Source organism: Bufo gargarizans, chromosome 6 (genome assembly GCF_014858855.1).
Source record: "Bufo gargarizans isolate SCDJY-AF-19 chromosome 6, ASM1485885v1, whole genome shotgun sequence".
Taxonomy (NCBI): Eukaryota; Metazoa; Chordata; class Amphibia; order Anura; family Bufonidae; genus Bufo; species Bufo gargarizans.
This window is the reverse complement of record NC_058085.1, coordinates 328,299,271-328,313,573: the sequence shown is the minus strand read 5'-3', so window position 1 is coordinate 328,313,573 and position 14,303 is coordinate 328,299,271. Positions and strand designations below refer to the sequence as shown.

The following is a 14,303-nucleotide window of genomic DNA, read 5'->3' as shown; positions in this document are numbered from 1 at the left end:
AAGGTATGGATTACCAAACTGTCCAACAAAAAAAAAAAAAACTACGTCAACGGATAAACTTAAATGTTATAGCTTTTGGAAGGCAGGGTGTAAAAATATTTAAAAAAAAATAAAAATGAATTAAATCTGTTTACGATGGGAAGGGCTTATAGGGTAACTGTCATGTTTTCATTAAAAAAATCTATTTTAGCATATGTTACTGCTGCAGCAGCATTATACATAAAGCAATCTTTAGTTTCTTCACATACCACTGTTTTCTTTGAGTTTTTCCCTTAGTTACGGCTGTTTAAACATTTACAATATGAGGACCTTTTCAAGATGGCTCCTCTGCCAGTTCTCTGAGGCCAAAACTGCTTTCCCTCACTTCCCATACACACTTGCTGTAGCCAGCAGCTCCCTGCCAGCCAATCAGATTGGATTACTGAGAGACACGCCTCCTCACTCTGAAGCATAATGCAGGCATGCAGTGTGAAGGGCCGCCCCTCTGTCTTCTGTTTATACAAGCCCTAGCAATGGTCTTTTAAGGGAGCAGTGGAAAGGGATAGAGGACATTAATAAAAGCTGTTATTATAAGGTAATTACAGATCTTTTGCAATCATTGACAGACTAACTCCAGTATACATGCGTAGCACTAATAAACTAGCAAATAAAAAAAATATGACAGTTACGCTTTAATGTATATGAATATTCAACTTTTTATTTTTTCATTATTTTGTATGTTTTGCTGCACTTTTCTTGGCTGTTGTGTAACCATATGTATAAAAAAAAATGGAAATTCATATAAAAAGCAAAAACAAATTGACAGTATGGATCACTTTGCAGCCAACAGTGATGAAAGTGATGCGATCCTCGCTATCACAGTGGATAAGACTTCTGATGGAAGATTGGGCTTCAGCGTTCGAGGCGGTTCAGAACATGGGCTGGGGATATTTGTCAGTAAAGTGGAAGAAGGAAGCAGTGCTGGTAAGATACATGTGAACCTTATGTACATAACTTGTGTGTCTTCGTATAGATTTCATATGCTACTGTATATATGTTCTGTATCAGTACAGTATATGTAGTGTCTGATACCTGTAAAAGTAACTTGAGCTTTTGACAGAAATAGCCATTTGTAAGAACAGCAGTATAGCAAATGTATGGATTTTATGCACATACAGTAGCCAATTTTACTCAGGCTTCAGTTTTTTATACTTTTAAAATAAGATTGCATCTATCATTTAGATAGCTTTTTTTGGGGGAGTTGCCAACTTAAAGGGGTTGTCTCATCATAGACAATGGTGGCATATCGCTAGGATATGACCCTATTGTCTTATAAGTGAGGGTCCCACTGGTCCTATATAGGACCTGCACCTATATTGAGAACGGAGTCCCGCAAGGAAGTGGCTGGAGGACTCCGGTCCGGCCACCACCAAGCCGGCTCCCCATAAAAGTGGATGGGAGCGCACTACGCATGACCGGCCACCGCTCCCATTTACTTCTATGGGCTCAACAGAAAAAGCCGAGCCAGTGTTCAGCTATTTTCGGCAGCCCCATAGAAATTGAATGGAGGGCGGCTGCGCAGTGCACCCTTCTTCACTTTCGGGGCTCCGTTCTCAATATAGGTGCTAGTCCCAGCAGCCTATAAGGCCCTGGACCCGCAGCTATAAAACAATGGGGGCATATCCTAGCGATATGCCCCCATTGTCTGTCATGAGACAACCACTTAAAGTTGGCAACTCCCAAAAAAAAGCTATCTAAATGATAGATGCCATCTTATTTTAAAAAGTATAAAAAACTGAAGCCTGAAGAGAGTTTTGTTAGAAGACTCAGATCACAGTTGGAGAGCGTCTAGTAAGTATAATAATAGCCCAGGCTGTGCTCCTCTTGGATAAATATATGAAAATGAGCTTTCCTTCCAAAAAGAAAATAAAGCTGAGCCTCTGATGCCACCAGATATAAGGTAGCTATCCTATACATCAAAGCTCAACCTTTTAAACAGAAAGTAGCTAAGCGAGGAACTCATCTGCAGACAGCTATATCAAGGCAATTACACCTAATCAGTGCAGAGCAGACAGAACTGGCTTAACTGGGTGAGAGGCCTTTGTCCCATTTCAGTGGGTACTATATCTCTATTTGGAGAGCAAATAGAAAGTGTAAAGAATCTTATAGGCCAGGTAGTGTTCCTCAGGGAAAAGGTATGCAAATTAGCTTTCTTTACAAAAAGAAAAGAAAGTCTGAGCCTCTGATGCCATCAAATGTATGATATTGAGCATTGGATTATAGGATAGCTCCTTACATCTGGTGGCACCAGAGGTTCAGCTTTCTGTCATGGTAGCAATTATTTTAAGGCTATGTACACCATCGGAGGCAATTTTTGTTTATGATTGCATTTTACTCATTTTTGGCGGAAAATCATATTTTCAGTTGGCCTTTATTAAAAATATTGAGCCATTCTGTCACAAAGGGTTAACTGTTTTGCTGTGACTGGTACTTTCACTTTCACTTTGTGCTGGTCATCTAATAAGCCTTATCTACTTAAACTACTAAGAGGTCATAAACACTTATATAATATAAGCCACATTCTTATCAGTAAGAACTGAGCTTTAATGAGTGTTTATAATGTCAGAGATCAGAGATAAAGAGTCTGTCTGCTCCTGGTCTGACAGAAAAGACAAAAAATACACAGCATGTCAGCTCTGTACACAACTAAAAGGAATCCATATTTTTTTATAAAGACGACAGCTGTTCTTCCAGCCCCTTCCCAGACACATGCATACTTGGCTCGGCAGAACAAGTGCAGATCTTTATTTGTCTAGAAAATAAAAATGAATTTAGGTTAAAATTTTAAAGTGCAATGAGTCATACAGCAGTGGCCCAGAAATTTAAAGTGGCTCTGGAAAAAAACTGAAAGTGGCCCTAAGTTGTCGGCAGGTCCAAATTGACAGAAGGTGGGGCTAACACAAGTAGGCAGGGCCAGCTATATTACAGTGCAGCACAAAGTACTGCCCCAGTGGAAACAAATACTACAGTCTCCTGTATTGCCCCTAGTAATGTCCACTATGGTCAGAAAAAACAACTAATACTCATCTGTTCTCCACCGCCGTCTGTGATCCAGGCCATAGGCCTATGGCCTATGGTCTGAAATGTCTGCGTCCCAATGACATCATCGTCCTGCACTCTGGTCTAGTAGGCATCATACCTCTGAGACTGAATGGTGGGCAGGGGACTGTCGTCTCTCATGCCCTGCACCAGTATTCAACTGCATCCTGATGATAGCAATACAGTTGAATACAAGAGGGGGACCTGCAGCCGCCTACTGGGTATAAAAGTACCTGGCACTCCCACATTAATTAACACCATGAGGATGGCTCAGGTGGTGCCCTGGGCATTGGTCCACTAGGAGAATTCCTGATAAGGAGCCGTAGTGTGTCCTAGCAGTGTACAGGGTATAACATGCTTTTAAACTATACTTGCAGATCTCGCTGGGCTCTGTGTTGGAGATAAGATTGCAGAGGTGAATGGCATCAGTTTAGAAAGTATAACCATGGGAAGCGCCGTCAAAGTCCTGACCGGGAACAACCGTCTACGTATGATGGTGAGACGGATGGGAAAAGTGCCAGGGATTAAGTTCTCCAGAGAAAAGACCACATGGTAAGCAGAGCCGGACTCTTTACTCACATCCTCCTAAGTCATTGTCAGCCGTTCTGGGTAACCAAAAATTACAATGTATCACCTCTATAGACCGAAGAGAGCGTGTCAAGTTCATCAGAGGATCACAGTATCTGGTTTCACCACAGCAGAAGGGCTTGTGCGAGCATGAACTTTGACCAGAGAAAAATGGGTCTCATACGCTCCGTTTAGTCTTTGGAAATCTTCAGGATGTGTAGGAACGTACCTAGAGCTCTAAATTACCTGCGTAGACATAGATTTAAAAGAGATGTCCAGAGGGATCATATAGACCCTCAGCACCCCCGTCTATCAGCTGTTTGAGGAGGCCACAGTGCTCCGGTGAGCTCCTCACAGCATACCAAGCACAGCACCATATATTGTATATATTGCATACATTGTATATATTTTCAGAACTCCCATAGCAGTGGATGCAGGGAGGTCACGCCTGTGCAGTGCACTCTCCTTCACTTTAGGGGGAGCGTTCTGGATATCCTAGCAGTATGCCTCCAATGTCTAAGATGAGACAACCTCTTTAATATCCCCTTAAGATTTGCATTTCAGTGTTATGAGGGTTCTGTCACCCTTTCACAAATCTGCATTGGTTCTTCTCAGGGCCGGTGCAAGGATTTTTGCCAACACAAGCGAAGCTACATTTTGGCGCCCCCCCCCATGCTTATCCTCTGTGTGGTCCTGGTATCTTCTCTCTGCTTCAGACAATGGCTGGTTTAAGGACCATATTTTTCGCCCTCTAGGACACACCTAGGTTTTAGAGGAGGATAGTAAGAAAAAAATATTTTCCATTACACCTCAGGTCAGACCAGCAATCAGACCCCCAATGTTAATCAGACCTCAGATCAGAACCCCATGTGAGACATCATCCCCCAGCCATCAGCCCCCAATGTCAGCCATCAGACCCCCATGTCACATTTCTCCCCCTCCATGTCACATTTTTCCGCCCTCCCCAGGGTGCGCCCTAAAGCGGCCGCTTGGTCTGCCTTATGGTAGCACCGGCCCTGACTTCTTCTGAACCTGTCTTATTCCCTTAGATCTCATGGGCATTTTGCATATTGTGCAGAGTATGAATATGTATTTTGGTCTGTTCTGTTTCATACTGGGTAAATATTGTGCAGTATATGACATACAATGTGTTCTTTTTTTCAGGCAGACTCAACATAAACCGATAGATAGATAGATAGATAGATAGATAGATAGATAGATAGATAGATAGAAAGATATTGATATATTACATATTGTCTTATATTCTGTGCAAATACAGAATGCCTCCATTAAATTACATGAAGGTCATACTGTTATTCGATGGAATACTAAACCTGAATATGCTGTGTGCATCAGAGCCGTCTTTATTATGTATTATCTGCTTGGAAATTTGCAAAGTGATTAAATACTATGAGGCACATTTATTAAGACCGGCGTTTTAGATGCCAGTCTTGATAAAGCCCTAAGCTGGTGGTGGATCCGCCGAAGTTATGAAACAGTCATAGAAAATGGTAAATGAGACGGGTCTGCTGTCCCGCTCCCTTCCCCACTCATGCCGCGCCCACAGTTTTAGACCTGGCATGAGTGGGGCGAAGTCACTATCTGCGCCTGAAATACGCCTAATTTAGGCGTATTTCAGATTAGTAAATTAACCCTTTTTTCTGACTAAAAGTAATCGCTGCCTGAGACTTGACAGCTGTATGCACTGGGGATAAGAACATTTACAACTCCTAAATCATTACATAAACATTAGTAATATTTCACATGTGACTTTCTGTATCCTTAATATCCCCCGAAAAATCTGAATAATTGTGTGGAGCAGAGTTGAAAACCTATGGTAGCCTAAACTGTTCTAAAGTGAGATCATAGTCAAACATCCCCAAACTATCGATATTATTGTACTAAAATATAAGGAGTTGGATATCAATCGGAAACAAGTGAATGAACTGAATGTTCAGAACTTTTTCCATCATCAGTATTGAATGGTCTGCTTGCTCCTAAATTTATGAATGGCATTATATTGTCCGATATGGTATAGGAAAATAAATAAATGATTGATAAGAAGAAAAATCACAAACAATGAGGCAAGCAGCCGCACACATACAGCAGAAGGGGATCACAGCAAAACTAAAAATGGGGCTGCTGACAGTGCTTGTTCACACTGTGTCCTTCTCCACCAGCTTCTAATCCCTAGCAGCATTGCAGTACCATACCTCCCAAATTTTTTAAATCACAAAGAGGGACAATAGCAGCTGCGCATGTTGCGTGCTGTGGCAAATAGTTTAATACTAATGTTGATCGAGCATGCTTGGCCAAACACCAGTTCGGCTCGAGCATCGCGATGCTCGGCACATGGCAGTGTTCGGCCGAATACCTTGTGTGCTCGAGCGCAATGTTTGAGTCTCCTCCACGCACGTTTGTTGGCTGGGTGCTGGCATTACAGTGATTGGCTTGCCGGAACGCGTCATCGGGTGCTATAAAGCACCCAATGACACGTGGTTTGGCCAATCTTAGTCAGGGAGAGCTGTGCTGTAGAAGGGATAGATAGTGTAGGAAATTGAATTACATTTTTTTGTTAGGCAGGGTTGATGTTAGAGACCCAAAAGTCCTTTTAAGGACTGTTGTTGTGTCTGGCAGCAATTTTTTATTTTTAGCGCAAATTGTACTAAATTACGTGCGATTAGAGACTCAAAAATCCTTTTAAGGACTATTGTTGTATCTGGCAGCAATATATATTTTTAGCGCAACCTGCACTAAATAGCTTGCAATTGTTTGGCCGCTGCAGACAGCGACATTATCTGCGCTACATCTCCTGTATAACGTTTGCGCATCTTAAAAATATCTGTGACATCCAGTGTACTTTTTTCATAGACGCTGCGGACAGCGACATTATCTGCGCTACATCTCCTGTTTAACGTGTGAGCATACTAAAAATATCTGTGACATCCAGTGTACTTTTTCCGTAGACGCTGCGGACAGGGACATTATCTGCGCTACATCTCTTGTTTAACGTGTGCGCATGCTAAAAATATTTGTGACATCCCTGGACGCGGTGAAACTGTGCCTGCTGCCAGAGCAAAAGAAGCACACTCATCCACGATACCTAGCTTCATGTCCCAGTTTGCAGGGTGGCACAGGACACCACTCTTGAAGTCAGCCCAGTGCGACCAGATGGTCGGTTGGATTGCAGCAGATAATGCTTCCACCATGTCTTCCACAAAGTCCAGTCTCAGTAGCCAACAGTCTGGTAAACAGAGTCCTCACCCTGATCGTCCTTCCTCCCACCATGGAGCATCTTGGCAAACAAGTGATCACACACTCGGATGTTCCGAGGAGGTTTTTTTATCACCATTCCTTGATTTAGGCCTCTCGCTAAGCCTGCTTGAAGAGGGATATGAGGAGACCATGTGCACCGATGCCCAAACTCTTGAGCATCCACAGCCAGAAGAAGATGACGGTGGGGAACAGCAATTAGTGTTTCACGAGATGGATGATGATGATGAGACACAGTTGCCAATAAGTTAACGGCAATTAGTGTCTCAAGAGGTTGATGATAAGGATGAGACACAGTTGTCAATAAGTGAGGTTGTTGTTAGGTCAACAAGTTAGGAGGATGACCAGAGTGAGGAAGTGAAAGAGGAGGTGGAGGACGATTAAATTCATGACCCAACCTGGAAAGGTGGCAAGCCGAGCAAGGACATCAGTACAGAGGGGAGGGATCCGAAGCACCGCAACAGGCTTAAGGAGGCGGGCCACACTAAACAGGCCCGCAACGGTTCCCCGGAGCACCCCCTTGCAGCAATCTCCCTCGTCAAGAGGTAGGTGTTTCGCAGTCTGGCGCTTTTTTGAGGAAAGTGCAGACGATAAAATAATTGTCATTTGCAACCTTTACCGTACCAAAATGAGCAGGGGTGTGAGCACTAGCAACCTCACCACCACCAGAATGGTCCACCACATGGCATCAAAGCACCCTAGTAGGTAGGCCGAACACCTGGGTCCACAATCAGTGTCTGCAGGTCACACCACTGCCTCCTCTTCCCCTGTGCTACGTGCTGGCCAATCCCCTGTCCAAGACGCAGGCCCTGGTGCCTCTCGCCCTGAACCTGGACCTTCGCAAGCACCATCAGCTAGCACATCCACTTCTGTGTCCCAGCGCAGCATACAGATGTCCATACCCCAGGCCTTAGAATGAAAGTGCAAATACCCACCCACCCACAGGCCTCAGCACTAAATGCGCATCTTTCCAAATTGCTGGCCCTGGAAATGTTGCCATTTAGGCTTGTGGACACTGAGGCTTTCCGCAGCCTGATGGTGGTGGCCGTCCCTCGTTACTCGGTCCCCAGCCACCACTATTTTTCCCCGTGTGCCATCACCGCCTTACACCAGCATGTGTCCCGTAACATCACCGCCCTGACCAACGTAGTTATTGGGAAAGTCCACTTAACAACTGACACATGGATAAGTGCTTTTGGCCAGGGACGCCACATTACCCTGATGGCAGACTGGTCGAATGTTGTGGAGGCCGGGGGCGAGTCGTACCCTCGGATGGCACAGGTGCTACCGATGGATTGCGGACCCTACTTCCATCAGGATTTCTACCACCACCTACATTAATGGCTGCAACCCCCCTTCTCCTCCTCCACCTCCTCCTCCACTTTCACCTCTGAATTCTCATCTTGTAGCACCAGTCAGTAACTGGAATCAGTGTAGCACTGCAGTGGGGAAGCGGCCACAGGCCGGGCTGAAACTAATATGTTTAAGTGATAAACAGCACACAGATTTATTCCATCTGTTCAGCATGGATGGGACGAAGAGGAAGAAGAGGATGAGGAGATTGAGAGTCTTTCTCCTGATGAGGACAGCGAAGTCTTGTCTGTTGGGACTCTGGCACACATGGTTGACTTTATGTTATGCTGCCTTTCCCGTGACCCTCGCGTTATACGCATTTTGGCCAACACCGATTACTGGTTGTTCACCCTTCTCAACCCCCGCCACAAAGAGAACTTCTCATCTCTCATTCCTGCGGTGGAGAGGACTAGCAAAATGGTGCAATACCAGAAGGTCCTTGTGGAAAAATTGCGCCAAAAATGTCCAGCTGACAACGCTGGCAGCAGAGTACATAGTTCCTTGGGCAACCAAGGAGGGGAGACGAGGGGAACACAAGGCAGTTCTAACAGAGGCAAGGCAATACTCTCCAAGGCCTGGGACAGTTTCATGACACCCCGCCAGCAACCTCACCCTGATGTGCGGCCTAGTGTCACAAGGAGAGAAACGTTTTGGAAGATGGTGAAGGAGTACATAGCAGACCGTGTCAGCCTCCTCAATGATGCCTCTGTGCCTTACAACTATTGGGTGTCCAAGCTGGACACGTGGCACGAACATCATTTTTTTGATGGTCAGATCATCAGCAGGCACTTGCCCCTAATGTTTTAGAGAGTCAGCTCAGCAGCAGACCCTCAACCATAATTTTTTCGATGGTCAGCTCAGCAGAAGGCCCTCGAGCATAATGTTTTAGATGGTCAGATCAGCAGCAGGCACTCACCCCTAATGTTTTAGAGGGTCACCAGCAGGCCCTTTCTCCTAATGTTTTTGCGAGGTCACCAGCAGGCCATAAATCATAATTTTTCAAGGGTGTGTATGATGCCCTCCTTTATGTGTAATAAAGGGTGTTTTGTAGTGCCTTGTAATTTTTACCAGCCCTTTCACTTAGTGCATAGACTTTATGAGTGTAGTCCCACTACCTTAACAATTGTACCACATTGTGAATGAGGCCCTCCTTTATGTGATATACAGGTTGTATCGAAGTGCCTCTTCCTTGTAATTTTTGGCAGCACTTGCACTTTATATACAAGTAAATATACAGGAAAGAATGTTTCCAAACAATTTTTTCTCTAAAATCGGTTTTGTACATATTATTGTCAGTCTGTAAAATTGGCGTACTACTCGGACAACAGCAGCGATCTGGGAGTCCAAGATGCATCCAGACATCCTCCCCATGCTGTTCACAAATCTTTTTAGTGGGGTTTCCATCAATTTCTGACCTTTTCATGTGAACCAGATACCCTCCCCTCTTCAGAGCAGGGGGTGCCTGGTTTAATGTTCGGGTTCTTCCATTGACTTCCACATCCCGAAGTGTTCTACACCAGCACCCGAGCACTTTGGTGCTCAATCAACACTATTTAATACTAAACCACCTCGCAATCTATACACACCCAATCCAATCTAGTTTCTTTAGTGCCTCCACATGGTAATTATTCCCCTATGTGCTCCCACACAGTAGTTATGCCCCCTTAGGGCCCCCACAGAGATGTTATGCTCACATTGAAGCAATGCCCATATTTTGATTCCTCACAGTAGTTATGCCCACATTGTGCCTCTTCACAATAGTTATGTCCACATTGTGCCCCCTTCACACAAGTTATGCTAACATTGTGCCTACTTCACAGTAGTTATGCTCACATTGTGCCCCTTTCAAAATAGTTATGCCCCCCATTCAGTAGTGCCCCTTCACAGTAATTATACCCCTCTTTCAGTAGTGTCCCACTACCGTTGATAAAATACAAAAAGACTGTAAATACTCACCTAGGCCATTCCCCCAAAGATCGGAGCACATCCTGCTATCACACATTGCGCCTGCTGTGCTGTCTAGGAGGAGCGCACATACCAATTCCTGGACCTGCACGCCTTGGGGCTCCCTGCTTCATCATTGCAATTAACTGTCTCTGCTTCCTTAGGATTCAGAGCTGGACATACCTCTGACATCCTGGGACCGCGAGAAATCTGAAATCCAGGACGGTTGTTAGGTATGCAATTGCAGTGCTGCAACTTTTGATAAACCTTCTACTTTTTTGCATACAGTTCCCATGTAGACCTTCGTGACAAGTCGTTTGTACATTTGGCAGGTTAGCTAAAAGTAGGGGGCAGATGGAAGGAAGTATGACTGCATGGTCAGACTACACAGGGTTAATTTGTAGCCTGTTACCATGGAGAAACACAGGTCTGTATATAGAAGCTTTAAAAACAAAATGTAAGATATTTTTGATGAAGACTGGTTGTCAGGTTGCTTTATTTTTATTTTTACATGCACTAAAGCAATAAAAAGTTAACATTGCATGTTCATTAGCTTATAAATTTCCCTATTTATTATTCTAGGGTAGATGTTCTGAACAAGAGGCTTATAGTAGAGAAGGGTAGTTCAACACCATCGGACAGCAGCTCTGAAGATGGGATGAGAAGGATTGTCCATCTCTACACGTGCTCCGATGACAGCTGCTGGGGGTTTAACATCAGAGGGGGGAAAGAATTTGGCCTTGGGATATTTGTATCGAAGTAAGTATAAATTCCACAGAATTAGGCCTCATGCACGCGGACGTTGTTTTGGTCCGCATCCGAGCCGCAGTTTTGGCGGCTCGGATGCAGACCCATTCACTTCAATGGGGCCGCAAAAGAGTGCTGTCCGCATCCGTTGCTCCGTTCCGTGCCCCGCAAAAAAAATATAACCTGTCCTATTCTTGTCCGCGCTTTGCGGACAAGAATAGGCAGTTATATCAAAGCAGGGATGCTCAACCTGCGGCCCTCCAGCTGTTGTAAAACTACAACTCCCACCATGCCCTGCTGTAGGCTGCCAATAGCTGTAGGCTGTTCAGACATGCTGGGAGTTGTAGTTTTGCAACAGCTGGAGGGCCGCAGGTTGAGCATGCCTGCATTAAAGGCTGTCCGTGCCGTTCCGCAAATTTTGGAACACACACGGACGCCATACGTATTTTGCGGATACGCGATTTGCGGACCGCAAAACACACAACGGTCGTGTGCAGAAGGCCTTACTTGTTTTAATTCATAGATTAGCTTCTTCAATACCTGTAAGGGATGTATCTTGGATGTATCATTACATATATAGTGAATATGAATGTACAGGGCGGGCCATGGAAATAGCCACTTTTTCCCTTGTGCAATTTGTTCAGAATAATGCTGAGGGCCTGTTTACACCACATTTTGAGCCTTGCATCAGAAATGTAAGTCTAGAAGACTTATAATGCATACCCCTGACAGAAGGCTCAAACATATCCCACTGTATGTCCCCCCACAGTCTGGCTGTATATCGTTGTAGTGCATTCATTAGTATTCCATGTTGGGTTTTTCCCCTGTATAGTGACATGTTCCAGTCAGATAGAGGTCAAAAGGGTTCTCTTTTGGCCTCTGTCTGACTGTTGGAGCCTTATGCACACGTTTAGCGTCTACGTCAGGATGTTTTTTTACGTACATGCTAGATGTAGAGCAAAAATTTGATATGAACAGGCTCTTTTTTGGGGCTCATTTACCAGAGAAGTATGAGAAATGAATGAGACCCATCATGTCCTTCCCTGCAGAGGGCATTAGTGCTGTAAGTACTGTATGTCTAGCATGTCATATTTGACCCTACAGAGAATTATGATGGTGGAGGCCTATGTTCACACAGACTGGTTTGCCGGTCAATTCCTGGATCTTCCCATTCCAAGAAAAATAATTATGTATGGTTGGGTGTTGAAGTGGTGTATCACAGAATCCGTGAGCAATGCCTCAAAGATTGACAACCACATCCTCAGACAGTGGCTTTTGCAGACATCTAGGAAGAGGATTATGAGAAGCCTCAGGAAACTGGCACAAAACGATTCGAGCAAGCACATGTCAGCAGAACAACATGGCAACGTGAACTGAATATTGTTTATTGCAATATATCCTGTTTATTTACACTATTATCACACTATATCTGCACTGCACTGTAGAAAGGGTTACTGCACAGCCAGCTAATACTGAGAGACTTTATGACTATCTACCTATGCAAAGTTTTGGAGGAAAAAACAACTACTGTCTGGTTTAGCTCTGTTTTTATGTCTGAAGGCTTATGTCTGGAAAAACTGCTTATTCATTCCCTTAGACTTTCGTTGAAGCTCTATACAAGTCCATGACAGACAGAAATTGTAACTGTGTTTCTGTTTAGGCTGTGTGCCTCCACTCCACCCCTCCCACTAGAAGGTCCTAGTTCAGCTGCAAATTGTATATAAGGAGAACAGTCAGAGCCCCAAGTTGTCTGCATATAGGGGAAACTGCTTAGTAGAAGAGACTCTGCCAGTCTGCAGATAAGGACCAGTGCTTAGTAGGAGACACTCTGCCAGACTGCAGCTGGACAACTGAGCCACAAATCCTGGGCCACCAGCCCTCGGCCATAGAGCCAGCTTTTTGAGAGACAGAAGGACAGCTAGCTCAGGCCTTTCTTCAGCACAAAACCTTCTTCTGCCGGAGAGAAGAAGATAGCTCAGTGCCTTGCCTGTATTGTTTTGCACTTGAGTTACTCCAGTAAAGAATCACACTGGTTAACTGCAGACCCTGACTCTAGACTTATTTCCCATTGGCATGTAACACGCCTTACCATTCCTTCTAGAGAGCAGCAACACGTGCTGACACCTCGACAGTGTCCAGAGGACCCAGTGTAGCATTGGGACCACCCCAAAACTGTTCACTGCATTGGATCTAGAGAATAATTTCCTCTGGTGGACCCCAGGAACCCTAGTCTGACACTGTGTAATGGTGTGCAACTTTATCTGTGGGAATAACTGAAGGGTAGAGTTTATAAAATGAAGCCCCAGACAGTGTTAACTGTTACAAAGCAGCAAATAGAAATTTGTGTCTAGAATATTGAACTTATGATGTTGCAGAAGATGATCCTGAACACGATAAGTCGGGCACTATGCATAGCCAATGGTGTAAACCCCTTCAGGCATCTCCATTATCCTGAACAAACCACACAAGGGAAACAGTTCTGTTTTTAATAGCCCACCATATATTTTATCCATCTTTTGTTCTATTTGATCATATACCTGTATTACAGCTCTGTCCGCATTTGTGCAGCACTATTTTTTGTCTGATTGCTGCCTTTAAAGGGGTTGTCCCACTGGAAAAGATATCTTATTATCATGTGTATAAACTAGGCAATCTCTGGCAGTCTCATAGAGTTGAATGGAGCACCAACGCAAATGTTTGTCCATCACTCTGTTCAAACAATGGAACATGGTCATCAGTTCTAGTGATCAGTGAGGCCCCAGCACTCTGCTGATCAGACATGTATCCCCTATCTTGTGGACAGAGGAGAAGTAGTTATAATGGGACAACCCCTTGAAGCACATGTCCAGTTCTGTGTGAGAAGGAGGCTGGAGGCCCGGCTTAAGTGTTAAGCCTCCTCTCTGTCTCTGCACTTTCTGTGCTGAGAAGAGGCCCAGTCATCCAGCCTCCTTCGTACACAACACCAGATATGAGCCAGCACAGGAGACTTTTTACTATGTCAATGCCAAATTGAAGTTGAGGATCCAAGACATGGGCCTGGTACTGATTTCTTGAGATCACGGCAACTTTGTTAATTCAGGTACATTAGTAAGTAGTACAGGTATATCCGCTTTTTTTCTAGCTGGGCAATCTCTTTGTTTGGTTTCAGGCTCCATTGACTTTTGAGAAAACATAGGCCCAAATGAAAGGACATTCCACATATGGAATAATATGAAATTTTGACAAGGACTTAAAGATTCTAATCCTAAAAAATATTATTTATATATTTATTTCTCATTACTTATTCCGTGAAACTTCTCTGAGGCAACCACCCAAAATTGCATTGAATACGGATCTTTTAG

General features: G+C 44.3%; 1 protein-coding gene across 1 annotated transcript in view; it reads left to right on the top strand.

Moving 5' to 3' along the window:
* The window catches only part of PDZD7 (PDZ domain containing 7), a 99,413-nt gene that overhangs the window by 33,878 nt on the left and 51,232 nt on the right, over window positions 1-14,303 (top strand). Inside the window, exons 3-5 of the mRNA XM_044299943.1 lie at window positions 823-963; window positions 3,456-3,630; window positions 10,798-10,974. Of these exons, the coding sequence (XP_044155878.1) occupies window positions 823-963; window positions 3,456-3,630; window positions 10,798-10,974 (493 nt within the window). The remainder of the gene's footprint in view (window positions 1-822; window positions 964-3,455; window positions 3,631-10,797; window positions 10,975-14,303) is intronic.